The sequence below is a fragment of the Malus sylvestris genome, chromosome 5, assembly GCF_916048215.2.
Source record: "Malus sylvestris chromosome 5, drMalSylv7.2, whole genome shotgun sequence".
Taxonomy (NCBI): domain Eukaryota; kingdom Viridiplantae; phylum Streptophyta; class Magnoliopsida; order Rosales; family Rosaceae; genus Malus; species Malus sylvestris.
In genome coordinates, this window is record NC_062264.1 from 42,278,637 (window position 1) to 42,300,087 (window position 21,451).

Sequence of the window (21,451 nt, forward strand, 5' to 3'; positions counted from 1 at the left end):
AAATCACTTTAGTAACATTATATATGGAAAGTGAAGGGTGTTAAGGTACCTTACCAATAGATTGGCAATAAGTAGTCACAAGATCTCTTAAATCTCTCATGTGTAACTCTCAACATCCTAACATGCACCTTCATTGGTGATAAGCATGGTAGATACCTGAATAATATATATCAAGTGACGTGGTACCGAGTGATGGTTTCACACACGTGAGTGAAGCTACTGTATTAATACAAAGAACGTTGTTAATAAAGGTTTTTATTCACAAACCAACTAACAATCAATGTAGCGAGGTATCCAACTTTTTATAAGATTATTGAAATTATTTTCAGTCGGACGATCCACATCCTCACATGGATTATCAATTCAAAAGTAACACATGAAAAATAAAAACACATAATTCTTATAATCTGATGCAGAGGCTCATTTTATAAATATGTATATATGTGTGTGTTCCCCACTTCCAAACAAGCTATAACTATATTTTAAAGGCTTTTTAGCTAAAATGGTTTTTGAGATTAACTTAATTCTTTATTTTGGTCTCTGACATTGAAAATCGATAGACATGGTCTCTAAGTTTGTTTACCGTAAATCATTTTGATCATTCCATGAAAAATTTGTCAATATCGTCATTAAATGGAGGTGGTTGGTATGACAAAAGTACCATTAAAAGGTAGTTATGTGGTCGTTCACGTGACAATTTAATAAGAATATTGACAGATTTTTCATGGGTTTACCAAAATAATTTATAATGGACTAACTTAGGGACCACTTATATCAATTTCCATTCCGAATGACCAAAATGAAGTGTCATGCCAAATCCAAATACCATTTTGACTTAAAAACCATTACAGATATTATTTAAGTTCTTCTGAAATAATTGAATGAAAGACATTACACACAAACTATCTAGCTATGATATCTGAGATATGAGAAGATCTTTGTGTGGGACAGCGTAGTCTAACTTTGTGGTATATTATTCCGTCACCCAACGTGGACAATGGGACCAAGTGTTTGCTTATCAATGAATTATATCACCACTACTGTAAATTTCAATATAGTCACCACAAAATAATTAAATTTCGTTTAGCAACCATTTTATTTTTAAGATTCGGTCTTTTAACTAAATATGAGATAAAATTACAGAGAGAAAATAATAAGAGGAAAGATAATGGAGTAAAAAGCTATTGTAATGAAATGTTATACATAATGAAAATTATAAACTATTAAAAAACATTGTTGGTGAACAGTATTTTTGACGGAATTGCCCTTCAATTACTGGCCATGCCCAACTTCTTTTTTGTGTTACATAGTGGATTTACAATTTCACCCTTGGTGTACGCGTGTTGGTGATGGTGAACGCGTGATGGTGAAGGTAGACGCGTGTTCTCTCTCTCAGATCTATCAAGCTCTATCTCAATTAAAAACTAAAAGCAACTTGAAATGATTTTACTTTAAGTTTTTGTTTCATGCATCTTCCGGATTTGTCTATCCTCCATTCTCTTCTTTTAGTTTTTTCTCTCTCATTTCTTCAAAATGTTTTTACTTTAGCTAGCTAAAAAATGAAAACTAAAAACTAAAAATGAGATCGGTAAAAAACGAACCCTAAGTTAACTTATGCTTGGTACAGTACTTCTCCCTCTAATATGAAGGATTGGTTACACTAATTAAGGCCACGCTATTAACCATTATAGTAAGTCCCTCTCGACTAAGAGTGTGAATTTTACATCGAATAACTAAAGCCTGCTTGCCTAATAGTTTAAACAATTTTGCACCTCTCCACCCACTATTATTTAGTTTTGAGTTGAATGCTCGCCTTTTAACACACTTTCAACTTTCGAGTCTTGATCGACTTGATACAAAGTAAATTTGACGAGCTTAATACAAAGTTTGGATGAAGAACTTCAAAGTACCAAGGAACTTTCAATTGTTAAAAATGCAGTAAATACTCAAGCATTACAAAGTTACTACTAAACACTACTAATGCACTAAACAAATAACTTTTAAATAATAGATTCTCTAAAAATATATAATGTGTTTTGTTTTCAAACTTCTCTATCTAATATGTGTTGTGCATTGTCAGCAAATTAGTCCAAATTCCGTGAAACATTAAAGTCCCTTATATGAAGATTCTGAACACACCACAAGCGTATGTTTGGTTGAGGAACTTCCAAATTCCAACGGATTTAGACAAAGTGATGAAGAAATGGATCGCAATTAGTTAGATAGGAAAGAATAGAAATGCATCTACATGAGCATTCAAATGTATATAAAAGGGATGTGTACATGACACTTTTTAGATAGTCATTTGCAAATCTCACTCACATGTCCTGTAATGATAAGCATATTAGTATTGGGAGGGAATGTCAAAATGAGAACAACCCTTTACCTTACCTTACATTTGGTAGAATCAAACCTTGCTATGTTTCTTCTCTATTTTTTCAGAATTAGTGGTATAATCAAACTTGTGTGATGCATAGTGAATTGCAGCGCAGGAGGGTCACTTTAAATGGAAAGAAGGAAAGTGGGTTATGCTCGTATTGCATTTGCACTGAATCTCGGTTGCTTTATAAGACAAACAAAATCAACTTAGGGGTAGGTAGATGCTTGCTTGCTTATATTACCAGTTTTTTTTTTTTCAAATGCTTATATTACTAGTTAAAAGTCATTGTAATGCTCACAATCTAATTTATTACTGTTAAATAAGTTTAAATTTCGAAATTTATATAATAAGTATACACAAATTTCAAAATTTAAACTCATTTAAAAGTAATAAATAGTATGATGAGCAAAAATGTACCTGTAAAAAAGAGTGACTTTTGGTTGTGACCAAACAAATTATTACCGTTTTTTTGCTTTTAATTTCCTCAAAGCATGGACACGTGATTGGCCCCATTTCCTTGTCCAATTTCTCTATGATTGTACTTCCTGGTCAAAACCCTAAAAATTTAAGTTTGACTTTAACCTGTCAATTTATTTACCCGATTGCTTGCCACCCGATCCAAAAGATTTTAGGCCGACCCTAAGATTGAGAGCAGGCTCGGTATTAGAGGCCCATTAATAACCTTGTTTTCTTAGTCACACTTGTTGGTCACTCAATCCCAAGGAGGCACAGGACACATGAGGAGGCTCTCTGCAAGGATCTCACATAGGGCTGGGCTCGAAAAATAAAAAAATTGAAAAAAATCGACACACTTTGTTAATTTTTATCTTTTGATCTTTTTCAATTCATTCGATCCGACAACCGAAAATTGAGAGGGATGTTTAGGAGATGAAAAGGAGTGTAGAGATAGCACCGTCCCAAAAATTCCCGAACCAACCGAAAATCAAAATGAAACTAAATAACCCAAACTGAATCGAAAATTATTGGTTCAGTTTTTGGTTTTGGTGGTTCATAAACCAAATTGAACTGAATGAGATTTAACAATTTTCAAGCCCAATTCCAAGTCAAACATTTGGGTAACTCAACCAAAGATAAGGTAAACCCAACTTCAGGTCCAAATATGTTGAAAACATTATTCCCTATATTTTTTTCTTCATTCTCTCCAATTTCCACGTTAACAAAATAAAGAAAATAAAAACTGAAGAAAAAAAAAGGAAACGAACTAACCAAAAAAATCAAACCGAATAATTCGGTTTCTCTTAGTAAATTTTAAAAACTAAACCGAATGGTAATTTTGATTTGGTTTTCGGTTTTGGCTAAAAACTGAATTGAATGGAACCAAACTCAGCTCTAATCTCACATTGGGTCCATTTTGGTGGCTCAAATTTAGATTTTTTTATGTCTTAAGTAGATAAGTAATGTGACACAACGATCGTAGGCAAGAATTTTCCATTAGAAATGACTCTATTGGAGTCGGTTTTAGAGCTTAAATTGAGGCCTAAATCAATCATGGCGGTAATGATTTTGTCAAACCGGAAACTTATCACATTAACACGGTTTGGCTCGGTTTTAGTTAAGTTTCGCAGTAAAAGAGGCAATATGGCTTTGTGTCCCCGATAAATATGGAGCCACCAAACTTCCTAAATTGATCGTAAAACAAAGGAAGGAGAGTAATTGCCGGCCCAATTATGAAACGGATAGCCACACATAGTACTGTGTGTGCCCACACATAGTACTGTGTGTGCCCACACATATCTCGTTCAAAGTTAATTCTATTTGCATCCTATAAATTTGTCGCACCCAATAAATTTCAAAATATAGTCATTCCCACCTCTTCTTTGAATGCCCCTTTACCGAAGGTCTAGGGAAGCATGTGTTGATGAGGTGTGGGGCTCCTTGGCTTCATCCTCCATGGCCTTCTTTTGTAGACCGTGTGGCAGTCCATTGGCGGGGGAAATCCCTTATCGTGGTGATTAGAAAGCTCTCTCTTGTAGTAACTATCTATTGCATATGGTGTGACTGAAATAACCGCATGTTCAATAATTGTAGAAAAACTCTTGCTGCTCTTCTTCAGTCGATCACTAATATGATCCGGTGTTGGTTGTGTACTTTGCATGTTAAGCCCTTAGCCCTCCGCCATTAACATGATGGTTCTCCATAACTAGAATGTTGCTGCTCCTTAAGCTTTCTTGTTGTCTTCTCGTGCGTGGGTTAGGCTTTGTTTTGGGTTTCTTTTCCCTTTTGTTTGTGGGTGCTTTGAGTGTTTCTCTCTACCTGCTTTTTGTTGCATGTTTTCTTTGGGCTTTACCTTGTTAATATTACTCTTTATTTAAAAGAATATATATATTCTAGCTTTTCTCAACATATAAGAGAAAAATGTCAATTAGTATTGCGGTGTAGTGATATTCATCTTTACTTGTAAGTGAGAGGCATACAAATTTCTTTTCTCTAAACCCAAGATTTGAACTTTGGGGGTCCCAATGTTAAGGTCCAAGTTTTTTTTTAGAAACATAGCGAAGTGCGCAAACAAATTTTAGTTTATTCACGGAAGGATTTCAACAAATACTGAGTAGGCTTGTTGTCATCAGTCTAACCGTGTTGCGCATATGTCAACAAATATCGACATTTGGCAAATCAATTTGATGAGTGCTATCGAGAGCATTTATCGAGCGTTGTCAATGCAACCTGCTGAGTGCTTCCCGTATATGCTTAGCATACATTCAGAGGGTCCTTGGAGGACCTTCACATGCTTGTTTCTCGACCTCCGAACGATCCTGGTCCCAAAAGTTCGAATTTCGTATTTGAAAAATTTGATAATAATTTATTCCATATCTTTTCATATACATGTATCGATTGTTAAAAAAATTAAACAATTTTGAAACTTTGAGTTTAGAACTTTAGAGCAAAAAACTTGTTTATTGACGATGACCATGATTCATGCATGTGAGCAGGGCATCTTTAGACTGGTCATAAACGTGTGTACATACACGTGTGACGGATAGAGGACCCAGAACCCTTAATTGCAAATATTTATACCACCAACTCTGCAATCTGCAGTCCATACAAAGCTGAATGCTGACAAGATTAACTTATTGAAACAAAGATGGGATCGGCACCAGGCTGTCCCAGTACAAAGTACAAACCTTTGCTACCTACCTCAATATATTACAAACACTACTGGATCCGTTCTTGAATTGTACCTTGAGTTGCAATTTTTTAAACGATTAGGAAAGATCAATACTATGGGTGCGTTTGGTACGTGGGACGGGACGGGACGGAACGGAACGAGGCGTTCCGTCCCGCGTTTGGTGCGCTAAAAATGGGTGGAACGGGTTGTTCCACGGGACAGATTTTGGGTGTTTTTGCGTTCCACCTCTCCCCCCTGGAACGGGTTTGTTCCACGTCTGTGGAACACAATGTTTTACCATTTTAAGACAAATATACCCCATGTCTTTTTCAAAAATTACACCTTCGTTCCGTCCCGTCCCATCCGGTTCCGTCCCGTCCCGTCCCGTCCCGTCCCGTCCCGTTCCGTTCCGTCCCGTCCGCGTACCAAACGCACCCTATAATTCGAAGTTAAATTGAAAGACGGGAGTAACTATTAGAAGAGTTCACGAGCTAAAAATTAGAAGGATATTGTTATCGACATGTCAACAAGAACAATTTGCACTCGTTGAAAGACAAAATTTGCTTGCTAGCTCAAAACTACTCTGTGTTTCGAATACATTGAAAAATCTCTTTGATTCATGGTGGGGTTGGCAAGTTCTAGGTCCATATGAAGTATGGACCATCAAATTTAAAATTTCACTCCCTTTGGTCTGCAGCAGACCTCATACAGTCCTGCTTGTAGTCCCATATGGTCATTGTATACAAACAAAACAGTCCACTTCCTTCCTCTGTTTTTCCTTTTTGTAAAAGGAATCACCTGCAAATCACCATAAATTGTTTTTGGGCATCCCGAGGAAATTGTGTAAATTGTGTTTCAATTAAAAATTTGTGATTATTGATTTTTTAACCCATCAAAACATACAGCTATGATTCTTTTCCATAACTCTGTTAGAATTAATGTCAAAATGAGTCATCTATCACGCATGTGAGGCTGAATTGAGAGGCAAATATAGAAAACCAAATAAGAAATTTGTAGCAGTGGTCTCTCAACTTTAACCCAATTAGAGAAATGGTCCCTCAACTTTAACCTAATTTGAGCAATGATCCTACAACTTTAACACAATTGTAACAATGATTTTTCCAACATGACTCATTTTGACAGAGTTGACGAAAATAATCATAGGTGCATGTATTGATGAGTTAACAGAACATAGTCACGAATTTTTAGTCAATAAATCATTGCTCCAATTAAATTAAAATTAAATAATCATTATTACAATTTTCTCTTTAATATAATTGAATTATCAACCTTATTTTATCATTTGTAATAAGAAAATAATTCTCTCTTAGCAACGGCTCTAATCATGCAGTATATCCGGCTTTACTTTCTCTTTTTTTATTCCTAATTAATTATTATGCAAATACTTGCCTAAAGTACTACATCATAGCAAGCATGTTTTGGAATCAATGATCTACTCGGTCTGCCACGCTGCTCATCCTACAAGCATTGCACTGAAACGGCGACCGATGTTGATGGTGGTATATTCATGGCGGTGCCGTGGAAGCCCCACCACGAAGCCACTACTATCTTTGATGACAGTGCCGTAGTAGTAATATGTATTTATTTCACTTCAATTATAATATAACTCTCGTGATCTCATTTATATTTTGGGTTAGGTATGACCTGCATTGTACTATGACTCGGTATCATAACTTCATACTAAAATACTCATAAAAAAAAAATATATATAATGATTTTTGAAATATAAAATCTGCAATTTGTTACATTTTTTTTTTGTGGGGTGGAGTGGAAGCTAACTAAGATTCTGGGTTGCTGTTTGGAGGTCAATCCCACATCAAATTTTAGGTGATGAGATAATATAGATTACACCAAATTCTCCTTTGCTTGCCGCATCCCTCTCTTTATAATTCTTCGGTTAAATAAGCCTACAAAAGTCTTCAATTTGTTACATTATTTTGGAGGTGGAGTGGAAGCTAACTAAGATTCTTGGGTTGCTGACTGAAGGTCAATACCACACCAAATTTGAGAGGAGGCGAGTCAACCCCACTGACTGACAGTAGATGGGGACCTAAATGTTTGTTCATATATTATTTGGATGAGAATCTTAGGTCATCTCATCACTTGTTAAAAGGAACATGAAAAAAAAAGAAAATATAATCTTTGATCAGCAATTATTAAAGACACAATTGATTTCTAGGGTACCAAGGACAAAGAGTTAGGTCGATTATCAGCATAAAAACAAGGAGAAACAACCAATCTAGTTGTGTAGTGTACTTGGAGAGAAGATTCTCGTCGGATTCTCTTTGTGAGGATTCTAGGAATCCTTTAATCACATTCATTCATCGTACATTGTACGGTCAGTTTTTGTCAGGTACTGTTTATATTCAATTTTAAATAAAACAATTTACAATGATTTCTGACCGCACGATGTACAATGAATGGATGTGATTGGAGGATTGAACGTACTCACTTTGATTCAGTTAGTGTGTTTTTCTCTTTGTATAGAAGTTTTGAATCCTACTAATTGTAATAGATTGGATTAGAATATCACTGAATGAAAAATTATACCCTATGTTTTTTAGCCACTGTAAAGTTGCAAAGAGAGTGTCCGGTGACAGATTGGCAGTTGTCACATGCAGAACTGCCTTAGGGTGATTCGGCGACTGTTGTTGCTAACAAACTCGAAAATTAGTGAGAAGGTTCTAGAGTACATCAATGCAAGACATACTGATATGAATTTTTATCACCTATAAAAGTAGGGATAAAAATGCTTAAAAATACTTGCAAGAAAATAAGGTAGTTGTAGCATAAACGGTTTAAGCAATGTCGTTTCCACATGGAATATTAAAACAATTTATGCAAAACCAAAGTCTTGGTTAATTATTTAAAAACAAAGATTGGAAAAAAGTTGATTTGAATTTAAAAATAATGAGAACGAATTTACTTAAAATGATTAAATAAATTGACAAAGAAAAACTAAAGAAAATAGTTTTGAAAATAAAGTTAAAAGCCTAGGGTTCCGCCGTCCTCTTAACAATCCTATGTAGTTTTATGAATTACTTATAAATTACATATGCAACTTTAAAGGTTAGGTTTTCCTTATGCATATTCTCCTCGTGATATTCAAGCAAGAACGTATATCTAACATGCAATCTATCTGTGATATTCAGATCAAATATGAACATGCAAGACTCATTAAATTTTATGAAAACCTTTTGAAAAACCATGTAACCCTTAAGAGCGTGATATTCGCCTTAGGTGAAATTACAATTATTAACCACAAAAAGCAATACTCAAACATCCGGTGATATTCCGACCGAATTGCATCCGATTACTTATCTAAATATCCTAATGGTAGCTAAGCATTAAGACATAGAGACAGTTCAAGCACAGTGATTAATAATTCAAAGTAAACATGCATGATATCATAAGCAATTGAATAAAGACTACATATTTATGCTAAGGCTCAAGGCTTCACCCTAGCAAACGGAAATTAGTTATGAACAACCATAAACAAAACATTATTAAAAACAAGGATAGAAAACATCTTGAAAATAAACTTCAAAGGCTCTCTAAATTAGTGTGTGTGTTCTCTCCTATGTTGCCTAGAGAACCTTAATGGCTAAAAAGCCTTATTTATACCATTACAAAATAAAACCCTACCTAGAAAAGGTCTTAGAATAAAATTAGAAAACAAATTAAATTAATAAAACAGAAAATAAAAGGTTTTCTATTTGAACTAAAATTCGGGAGTTCTCAGAAATTTAGTCTTTTGACCACCAAATAAACTCCGATTTGGTCCCAAAATATCTCTTTTGAAAGCTGAAGATGTCTCCTACAAATCCTTAGAAGGAATCTTCCTCAAAATGTACCATCTTGACATTCAAAATACCCAAAACGTACAAAAATGTCAATTTGGGAAAGCTGCGCTCTGGGTCTTTATTTCATCGCCATGGTCAAACGGCTTGATAGAAAAATTTGCAATTTTGATACAATCATCTTGAAAGACTCACGAACATTCCCAATTGGAATCACTCCAAAATTCATCCGTTTGAATATTTATGCACAAGAGGAAGTCGAATGTCTTGCATTGAAAATACATAACAAAGTATCAAAATTCATCAAAATAAACTAATAAATTATAACTAAGAATAGGGTAAAAAATATAATATAAAATCGCCTCATCACATACATTATTGAATTTAACCACCAAATTTGCAATAATCTTTTTTAACGAGTGAATTTGAATCCCTTGAAACACAATGTTTCTTTTCTAAAAAAAAGATTAGTTGATGACTTCATCACGACATTCCATTTTTTTGGAGGTCGAAAAGAATAACAGAGGCATTTCAGCCTCATTCTTTTAATCACCATCACGTGATTTACCAGTATAAGAAATCGAACTAAAAAAATAATGTGTGAAATACAAACCTAGAATTTGACAACTCTGTGGTTCATATTAATGACTCAATAGGGTGAATATGGCAAAAGTGCAGCGGTCCATTTCATCATTAATTTTGTGGACAGTACAACTTATAATTCATTTTTTTAGATAATTAGCATTTAATCCTAATTTGCCGCCCATTCAATCCACATTTGGAAATATCACGTTCATATCCCTAGCCACCCTCCCATCACACATTTTTTTTGTAGCCAGAATTGAAAAAGATGCAAAACCAGAAAAACCCAATCGAAATTCCACTTTTACCCTTATTGTTTTGAAACGCATCCTGGTTCTCAAAGGTCAAGCCAGCGCGTAATTATATCAAGATATAAGGGCAGTTCAGGTAGTTCGACCCTCTGCGAACACAATGATTTGTCTACTGTGCCCAAAGAATGGCTTGCAGGGTTGGCAATGTCGCCTCTCCCTTTCTCATTTCCAAACGACACAAAAACACTCGCACACTCACAAATCAGTCTCTCTCTCTCTCTCTCTCGGCAGTTAAGCTGCTCCAATCTCTCCACCTACTCTCTCTCTCTCCATTACATTCCTTCATTCATTGCAAGTTGTTCTTTGTAAAGCTTGAAGCTTGTTTTGTTGCTATGAAACCATTTGCTCTGATTTTCTGAGGAGAAAGAGAAAATCAGCTCAGAAAGAAGTAAAAGATGCCGCTGGTGAGGTTTCAGGTGCGGAACGAGTACAGCTTGGGGCAGCCTCAGTTATACAAGGAGGTAAACAGAGAAGATCCCAAAGCTGTGCTCGACGGCGTCGCCGTCTCTGGCCTCGTTGGGATCTTACGCCAATTGGGGGATCTTGCCGAGTAAGTGTGCCTTCCAATTTTACTCAGGCAGTTCATTTCTTGCTACCCTTTTGCATTTTCTTCCGTTTTCTGCCTGTTTCTCCATCTGGGTTCAGCTCATTCACACTAAAGTTTACATCTTTTGGGGTTGAAGTGAATGCAATTTGGTAACCTTTGTAATTTGGCAAATTGGGTTTTGCTTAGTGGTTATTATTTTTTGAAATTAGCTGACAAATCATTGGTAATTGCATTTTCTTTTGGATTAAACGTTGTGGGATTATAAGTTGAATGTTAGGTGTTTTTTCCTTGCTGTTTAAGTATGATGCCTCACTGCACTATATGGGGATTGGGGTGCATGAGTTATCACTTTCCCAAGGCACTTGACGGTTTCTGAAAAAGCTCTGGATCCTGAATCTTTGTAGTTTTCTGGGGTTATGGTGTTTAAATCATTGCAAAATATGGTAGCTTTGTGTTGCAGCTACTTTCAGCATAATGTCATTTTGGGGTGCTACTAGATTTCGTGGTAGCTCCTGTTGGTAAAATGTAACAATTTATCATGGTCAAAGAAACTTAGTTGCCAGTTGCCAATGAACTTTATTTTGTGCCTGTTTGGGGACATTTAGATGCTGTGAGTTTCATATTTTTAAGAGTAGTGGACCCGTACTCAGTTCCTGTGAAGCAAAAATTTTGGATCTTTGATATAGGCGATCAAGTCCGAAATGTAGAACGCAATAGGTTGAAGATAGTGATTATTGTTTTATAACAACTGTTGTTAACAGTACTAAAGTAACTTAAAACATGTAGGTTTGCAGCAGAGGTCTTTCATGGCTTGCAAGAGCAAGTGATGACTACAGCTTCTAGAAGCCATAAACTGATTGTTCGTGTGCAACACATTGAAGCTGCACTTCCTTCCCTCGAGAAGGCTGTACTTGCTCAAACAAGCCACATACATTTTGCTTACACCGGTGGTATGGCTTTTGTTTCTTACCTTTATGTCTGTATATCATATGCCAGATATTAACTACTTGTATCAACAGATGTTGTTCTCTCTTGTGCAAACTGCTATTTGTTTAATAAGCTTCAGGTTCTCATACAGTTCTATACTGGTGATGTTAAAATTTAATTTATGATTGAAAAAGGAATTATCTATGGTTAGTTTTAGCTACCGGTTTCTTTCATTACATATTTTATTATAAGTTTGTTTTGGCAATCATTAAAGAACCAGTTATTGAAGCCCGAAATCGGTCTTAAAGGAAAGTCTAGGAAGATAGAATTATATGTTGAGTCATATTTAGTGCAAGTATTCTTTTATGGTTTTGTAAACAAGAGAACTGCAATTTTCTTAGAAGTGGGTTATTTTTTCCGTACACAATGTTGCATTTAAATTATCTTGGAAACCTTGGAGAACACTACTTACTGACCATAGCGGCAAATTTATTGTGGATATAATTTTGAGGGGATTACTTCTGTACAAACCTTTCGTGATTGACGTTGTTTCATCTATTCTTTATTGTGGATATAGTTTTGTTATATACTTACTCTATAGTCCTTATTCCATGGGTGTGACGTCATTATCCTGATAATTTGATCATTAATAGAAAGCAGTTGCTTTGCAGGTATAGAGTGGCATCCTCGTATTCGAAATGAGAAAAATCATTTGATCTACAATGACTTGCCGCGTTTTATTATGGATTCATACGAAGAATGTCGGGATCCTCCACGTTTGGATTTACTGGACAAGTATGATTGAAATCTTTTATTTACCTATCTTTACCTTAATTGGCTTACATTTCATGGATAATTTTTTTTTATTTAGCTTAATTAGCGTACAAGTAGTGTAAGTAACTGTCACATGATGGAATCCTTTCCTTTACCGTTCAGATATGATACTGGTGGCCCAGGATCTTGTTTGAAGAGATATTCAGATCCAACCTTTTTCAAAAAAGCATCAGCTATCCCTGATGAAGAAAATGTTGAAAAAGTCCGAAGATCTAGGAAAGCTCAAAGAAGCAAGGTATGCACCTACGTTTTGAGGAAACACAATGAGCAACTGTTAACCGTTATCAGGAGTGGCTATTTGATAGTGAATCAAAGAATGCCCAAATAAGCATAAGTTGCAACCTAGTTATTACCAACCCATCTTAGGTTTGCTTTTGGGTTTGAAAAGCCTCAACCTGGTCAGTTCTGACTGAAGAGCTAAACCATCCCAAATCTTTGCCCACTCTTAGACGATCTGTATTTCATATTTCAACGTACTTTGCTTATGCTTTCATATGCAATATTGTGGATGAGTAGGACTCCAAAGTTTTCTTAAGGGAGATAGATGCAGGCATAGTTTATCATTGTTAACAATTTCTACTTGAGAGAGCTTGTTTTTCTGCTATCTGTATGCAATGGATTATTCTATCTCTTAAGTACCTCAATGGTTCTGCCACTTGGGATTTGTCTAATTAAAATGTTGAAATGGACAGAAGAAAAGAGGATCACAACGTAATGGAGATGTATTGCGTGGTGCATCAGCATCTAATCGCAGTAGCAGGTATCCTATATGTTTATACAGACACACAGACACACACACATACTTAAAGGAATTCTCTAGTTAATTCATAATGTATAAGTGACTTATGGCTCTCATCTTTGACCGATTGGAATTAAAATACTTGGATGTCTGACTATGCAGAATGCAACATATTTCTCCCATTGTAAATGGGCGAAGCTCATCTTCTCAAACTGCCTCTACAGCAGACATGGCATTAAAATCTGACCTGGGAGACAATTCCATTTCTTTTGATTCAAGAACTGAGTTGGGATATATTGAGTATGCTGCCCATCCAACTTCCTCCATGCAAGCTGAAGAACATGAATCCAAGGAATCACCTACTTCTAAGTTGGTGCAACATGATGATACTATTGATTCTGTTTCGCCTGCTGATCAAACTGGATTTGTAGGTGATAACTTTCCTGGAAGTTCATTACAGGATCAAGTTACCTCTGGTTCATCTTGTGTTAACTGGGATGAGAAAACAGAGATAGTGGATCCAAAATGTCAACAAAATGGTATAGATGAAAATACAGAGATACATCCAACAAAAGATGACTTGGATGCACATGAAGCCGGAGCAGGTAACTTTAGAATTGTTGAGCGAATGGATGCCCTCTTTGTTGATGAAAACATTGTGGAATCAATTTCAATCAGGAATCAGACTGATGAAATTGAAAGTGAACCCGACAATTTCATGGATGCTCTTAACACCATTGAATCAGAATCTGAAACCGATTTAGATTGTCAAACAAAACGAGAAGTTGAACATTTCGCCTCTGTTGTCAGCAACAAAGAATCATACGGGGTGCATGACATTAGCCTCGATTGTTCAGGCCTTCAAACTCCAACTTTTGAATTTCATACTTCAACATCTTACATTTCCTTCGAAGCAGAAGTGCCGACAGATCTGCCAAACTCAGCCTTGTCAGAGAGTCCTACACATAAGCAGATGCCTCAGATAGACATGGAACCTTCTAATCCAAACCACACTGTAGGCACCAATAGTGCTGAAATTTTTTTTGGTTCAAGGTTAGAATCTGTTAGTGGTGATTCAACATCCTCTGGCTCCGGAACTACTAACTTGGAGGATAAGACCATAAGCAGTTTATATATTCCTCAAGAATCTCCTGCTGACATTTCCAGGAGCAATTCAACATCTCCTTCCTCTGGAGCTACTAACGAGCAGGACAAGACCATAAGCAGTTTATGTGAGGCTCAAGAATCCCCTGCTGACATTTCCAGGAATAATTCAACACCCTCTGGCTCTGGAACTACGAATGTGAAGGATGAGATCACAAGCCGTTTATGTGAGTCTCAAGAATCCCCTGCTGACATTTCCAGGAATAATTCAACACCCTCTGGCTCTGGAACTACGAATGTGAAGGATGAGATCACAAGCCGTTTATGTGAGGCTCAAGAATCCCCTGCTGACATTTCCAAGAATAATTCAACACCATCTGGCTTTGGAACTACGAATGTGAAGGATGAGATCACAAGCCATTTATGTGAGTCTCAAGAATCCCCCGCTGACATTTCCAGGAATAATTCAACACCCTCTGGCTCTGGAACTACGAATGTGAAGGATGAGATCACAAGCCGTTTATGTGAGTCTAAAGAATCCCCTGCTGACATTTCCAGGAATGATTCAACACCCTCTGGCTCTGGAACTACGAATGTGAAGGATGAGATCACAAGCCGTTTATGTGAGTCTCAAGAATCCCCTGCTGACATTTCCAGGAATAATTCAACACCCTCTGGCTCTGGAACTACAAATGTGAAGGATGAGATCACAAGCCATTTATGTGAGTCTCAAGAATCCCCTACTGATATTTCCAGGAATAATTCAACACCCTCTGGCTCTGGAACTATGAATGTGAAGGATGAGATCACAAGCCGTTTATGTGAGTCTCAAGAAACCCCTGCTGAAATTTCCAGGAATAATTCAACACCCTCTGGCTCTGGAACTAAGAATGTGAAGGATGAGATCACGAGCCGTTTATGTGAGTCTCAAGAATCCCCTGCTGATATTTCCAGGAATAATTCCATAAATTTCTGGACTAATGGTGGCCTATTAGGACTTGAGCCATCAAAACCTCCTGATTTCACCATGCCAAGTCCTATAAGTCAAGATTCTGCTAACAGAAGTCACACTGAGACAGTTGGTCTCTCAAATCATGCTTACAAGCTTATAGTTGATGAGCACGAATGCGAACATAGTCCATTAGTTGAGAATGCTGGCTGTAATGATAAGGATTTGAGTTCTAAATGCTCCATATCATGCTCGGAGAATCAAGATGATGGCATCACTTTCAAGAAAATACCTAACGGATTTTCACCCACTGAGTTGTATCCAAAGCTTCGTAATCTTGGTGATACAATGGAACCTGGGACTGTGTTGCCAGTTGTTCCATATGGAAAATCCACTTCCAATGAAGCGAATCAGGGAAATGAGGAAAGCTCTTCTCGGGTTTTTGGGCTTGGTCGTATGTTACTTGTGAATGGTTTTGGTAGAAAAGCTGCACAGGCTCACGATGACGGATCTGAGCCAGCTAGTTATTCAAATGCTGGTGTACTGGACCAGAAAAATGAGCAGCACAGACTTGAGTACCAAGCATTTCCGGAGACATCCTTCAGAGATCAGTTTGAGCATGGAACTGGTATTGATTCATCTCCTTCGTCACCACCACTTGAACATATGAAAATATCTTTCCATCCCGTAGATGGCATTGAAACTTCCATACTCAAACTGAAATTATCTGATGGCAATCAAGGCCATGAAAGCGTAAGAGACATGTTTCAGTCATTTCAGTTGATCCCAGAACCTGCTATTCCCTTGCATGAATTTGGTTCTGATTCCGATGATGACACATTCTGTAGATCATCTCCATATATATCAGATGATTGTCATAGTCAACTCTCGGAGTCGAATTCTGAACAATGGGAATCTAGTGAAACTCTAGAAAGAAATAACCATGGACTGTATGATGGTTTATGTGGAATCTCATCAGAGGAACTTATATCCACCTCCCCGGAACTGGGCGGAATATCCCATAATGCCACTTATGATGATGGTGGAAGTAAAAGTGTGCACACCGAGAATGGTCTGGAACATTCTCTCTCTGATCCTGTACTTGATCTTCCAAGTTTCGATGCTTTGGGACCTGTACTTCAGCAAGAAACAAAAGATGATTCAGATCCAAAGGATCTCCCCGGTTTGAGATGTTCAGTGGATTATACACCAGGACCACCACCTCTCCCTCCAGTGGAATGGCGTGCTTCAAAACCTCCCTCGAACGTTACAGAAGAAAAACAAGATGCATTCGAAGGTTTTCGACATGCATTAAATGCAGAACTATTGGGCTCTATCACCCTCCAGCAACCTAAGCCACCAGTACAGCAACAACAAATGAATGAGGATTTCATTAAACCGAAACGCAAGGTATCATTTTGTTTAATTAAATCCTATTATTTTAAGGCATGAAAGGTATTCAAATAGAAATAGTGGGGAGTGAAAACTGCTAAAGGACAGATTATCAAATTCTTCTAACTACAGCAGGACCAGCACTTGAATGGGCAGAAAGAAGCTGATCAGGCTCTTAATGGCAAAGGGATAGACGAAAAAGAAGATTTCCTACAACAAATCAGAACAAAGGTGAGTCACCTTTTTTTCTTGTCATTTGGCTGCTTTCCAAGTATAAGTCACTTTGTGTTTGTACTGGAGCGTTTCATACTCGTATGTGAAACATGCCAAATCGAGGTTTTTCTCATCTCTTCTACTGCCGCGGATCCATATAAGCTCTATTACTTAGAGCAGGCCTGGTTGTACTAAATCTTGATAGATTGATTTTATCTTGTAGTAAAGCTTTGCTAACTTTGTGACCTTGCAAACCACATTAGAGTAGACTAACTAACAAAGAAACAAACTAAGGAAAACCAATGAAAAGGCTTGAAAACTTTGAGTTTTAATGATAAGGACAAAATAAAGGGTAAAGTGAATAGTACCAAGTTTGACTTTTTAGTGTAAAAATATGGTTTTTCGTTAAAGTGAATAGTACCGTGGGCTTTTCGTTAAAACTCCCACAAAACTATTGCTAACTTTGTGCTCGTTTCTTCTTACGTCCTTCCAGTCATTCAACCTGAGACGCACAGTACCAGCTAAGGCAGCCGACACACCAGTACCCACCACCAATTTCAAAGTCACTGCAATTTTAGAGAAAGCAAACGCCATTCGCCAGGTTCCCCATTTCCCGCTGTTTCTTTACTTTCCGTTGCCTTTTGTCCATTCTCATTATTTGCATCACAGCAACCAAATTGACAATTTATCAAAACTTATCAGGCTGTTGGGAGCGATGAAGGTGACGATGACGATACCTGGAGTGACACTTGATTCGATCGTGGCTATTCCATCCCGGGAAAAACAATCCGCTTGTTGGTTGGAGTTCACAAACTTGGCCGAGGCTGTGTTATATATATGTGAATAACTTGAGTTTCTTTTGTAATTAAGTGTAGGTGCTAATCTTGTATCCATCCAGTGCAGTAATTTTGATTGATCCCTTTACATATTTGAGGCAACCATTTATGTAAAGGGTGGTCCTATCCACACACGCCTTTTTACCTTTCACACACTTCATATTAATTTTTGTCATTTGATCTGACAATCGAAAATTGAGAAAAGTGTGTAGAAGGTAAAAAAGGTGCGTGGATAGCACCACCCTATATAAAATGCCTAAATATATAAATTGTTGCTGTTTGATTATATTTCGAGAAATTGCTTTCTTAATTTCTACTAATTAATGAAATCCTCTTTGTCAACCAAAAGAAAGTGCAAAGATAATTTAGTCTTCTATCACACAAAAAAAATGATGGGCAATATTGTAATTTTACTATTTTTTATTGAAGCCTTACCCACATGTGATGTTAAAATATCTCTAATATTTATATTTTTGTTTTAAAAAAACAAAAACCTCCCTCTCTCTCCCTCCCTCTCCTTCTCATTTTCTAAAAAAATGTGTTCATACACACAAAGTGTGTAGGTAAATGCTAATCAGGTTTAAGTAAACCATTTTTTCTTGTGAGTGCCAAATTTAGAAACTTTAAAACGACATTGGCCATAATTGTGTTTGCGTCATAAATTTTGACCTGTTTAGCACGATTAATAAACTGTTTATGTAATCGTGTAACCTGCTAATCCGTATTTGATCCATAGAAACTGTATAATATGATAAAACCTATTTAAATTGAAAACGAAATGACATGTTGATGTAAAATTTATACCTATGCTTGTTAAACTGGTAAATCGTGTCCTTACCATGTATTATGTTTAATAATCGTATTGTACGTGTTAGGGTTTGGGAAAAAATACCTCATTAACATGACATCGCAAAAGACTTGTCATGTTTTAGGTTGACGCAACTGTTTTTCTCTTAACGATCCATCTTGAACACAAATTAACATGACATCGCAAAAGACTTGTCACTCAACTGATGATCACATCGTATGAACAAAGAATGTCCAATATATTCGGCCAAAAACCCAAAGCCCTGATTTTTCAGACGTATTATTTCACAATTGATTATTTCTACAGTAAAAGCATAGAAATACCAAACTAATGCTACGTGTGCAGCTAAACTACTACCAACCAGACTAATAAAAATGAAACAGAAACAGAAACGTGAAAAGTACGAGTATTTTATACAATTCATCAGACTTTTAAAAGACGACTTCTTTTCCCTTTTTCTTTTTACCTTCTTTCTTTTCTTCTAAAACGTATCTGTATAATATCTCTACAGTTTCCTTAATATATATATATATATATATATATATATATATATATATGTGTGTGTGTTATATAAAATATCTGTAGAACACGATTTGTTAATTAATCTGGTGTTGGGCTGGCACTGCAGCCAACTGGCACACTGAATTCAATATTTAGTATATTATAAGTGAAACAAGAAAAGAAGACTTTCTTTTTCATTTGATTAACGCAACTTGGCCACGGATTAAAAAACCCTAACAGCAAAGCAACGAGCAATGCTTAATACTAATCTTTCCAACTCACCCTAGATTGGCTTTATTTAAAAAAGATATAACAAGAAGGGATATGCGATTAGATATTAGAGGACATATCACATCTCTTCTCTTAAAAAGTGGGAGATATGATATTACAAATTAACAACAGTAAACGTGATTTGATGGGAAGTGTAGAACAGAAACTCGAGTAGAATTGCTTGATTAAGGCATCTCTTAAATTGGGAGAACTTCTTTTAAATTGCGTTGGACACAAAACACACTTAATATTTTATACTTTTGTGAGAAGTGTTCTACGTATGACATGGTCAATCAATTCTATCTAAGTTTTTCTCAGATGGCCGGGGGGAAGCAAGTTATATACATTCATCTGCCACCCAGGATTAACCTTCCAACCTTGTTTAGTTCCTAAGTAAATGCCTGTCAAATGAAAATTATGGACTAATTAAGGGAATAATTTGAACATTTCAACTTCAAAATTGGCTATAAGAAAGGAAATGCCAATATTATTCTTGTGATGCTTTTTTTATTCTCTTCACAGGCACACTAGAAAGGCATTTTCACCCCTAGAAAGAGGTAAAAAGAGGTACCCCAAACCATCAAAAAGATGCCCCCAATTAAATCAGTTTGTTCTTTACATATCCTTTAATCTTTTGACTAAAAGGGACTTTTGAATTGTGCTACTTTGTCTGTCTGCATTATGCAGGTTAGGAAAAGTGTTGGAAATGAGGTTCCTTTTTTGCATAATTTAAATTGAATAAAGATTCCTTTATTAAAGAAAAAGGGCATGCTAAGGGACTCTCGATCTGTCACTTCACTTTTGAGAAAGTCTCGTTAACATTTTTTAGAAAGAAATCCCATTATTTTCACATTGCTTTTTATTATTATTATTGCAAACTGAAAGGTGCCCAGGACCACAAACCCTACAATGTCAAGCGTCAAAGTGTGATCAAAAGGAAGCAACAAAGTTAATCATCAAATCTATTGGAACCTGAAAAGATGGCTTTGAAACAAAGTGTTTAGCAATAACATTATATTAGTAGCACAAGTGATATCCCACTTGAATGACCCAATAACATGCCTTAAACATCGCCTAATTGCTATAAAACATAGTTAAAGTAATATATATGTAAGACATGCATCCCCTCCTAGGAGGCATGTATGCTGGCTCACTGCTGGCAGAATCTGATAGGACAACAAAAATCATTTAAGGCATGTATAGATGCGTATAGTTTTTCTCTTTTCACCTTTCTTTTTTAGATTGAATAATCTTGCCTTGCTCAACTAAATAGAAATTTCAGTAATTTCGTTTAATTAGAGCAACTCTCACACTAAATAAGACAAGCGCTAAAACAAATGAGACTAAAATACAAAGAATCTGATGCTTTTGTAAAAGATAAATATACATGCGAATAGCGTGATTGAATAACCATACAAAAATGTTTTCTCGTTTATTGGATCTTTACTATCAATTCTTTATCCATTAAATAATCCCATTATAGATCTTTAAAGTGATTACTGATATCTGGATGAAACATACTGTAATTGGCACCTTTGAAATCATGCTAGCACCATATCGAAACCCCTTTGTTCTCCATCCATGCTTTTTTAGGAAAACTAATGAAAAATGTTTGAAAACTTTGAGTTTTAACGATAAGGACAAAATAAAGGGTAAAGTGAATAGTACCAAAATTGACTTTTTAGTATAAAAATGTGGTTTTTCGTTAAAGTAAACAGTACCGGGAGCTTTTCGTTAAAATTTCTTTGTAAAAAAAGCTCTAGCTTTAAGACCACCTAACTAAAATATTTTCTTTTTCTCTTTTCTTAGAAAGTATATATAAAGTTTTTCCAGATACAGAGCTTCTGGCTTCTGTTTCACCAATACTGTTTAAAGTCGCTAATTAGATATAGCATTGCTTTTGTTTAATCAACCAAAAGCAAAAACCCGAATGCATCGAGATTTCTCAAAGCAAGAACAAGAAGCACTTTTACTTTATTGCTTTTTATTTTTCCACAACTTTTGATTTTAGGGTATAATATGTACACAACGACAACTTTCATTAGCAAAACATGCTTTAATCGGTCTCTTTATGCTTCCCATCCATCAACCACTAACACTTTGTACGCGA

General features: G+C 36.1%; 1 protein-coding gene across 2 annotated transcripts; it reads left to right on the forward strand.

Moving 5' to 3' along the window:
- Positions 1 to 10,236: 10,236 nt before the first annotated feature.
- Positions 10,237 to 18,114, forward strand: LOC126624093 (protein SCAR1-like). 2 transcript variants are annotated; one of them, XM_050293110.1, is made up of 9 exons: positions 10,237 to 10,771; positions 11,555 to 11,718; positions 12,367 to 12,490; positions 12,632 to 12,764; positions 13,222 to 13,289; positions 13,431 to 16,731; positions 16,849 to 16,944; positions 17,420 to 17,527; positions 17,629 to 18,114. In XM_050293110.1, the coding sequence occupies exons 1-9, from the start codon at positions 10,617 to 10,619 to the stop codon at positions 17,677 to 17,679; spliced, it is 4,200 nt and encodes a 1,399-aa protein (XP_050149067.1). In that variant the 5' UTR covers positions 10,237 to 10,616; the 3' UTR covers positions 17,680 to 18,114. The 2 variants fall into 2 exon arrangements, with proteins under 2 accessions (XP_050149067.1, XP_050149066.1); XM_050293109.1 differs by having other exon boundaries at positions 10,240 to 10,771; positions 16,846 to 16,944.
- The last annotated feature ends 3,337 nt before the right edge of the window (positions 18,115 to 21,451 follow it).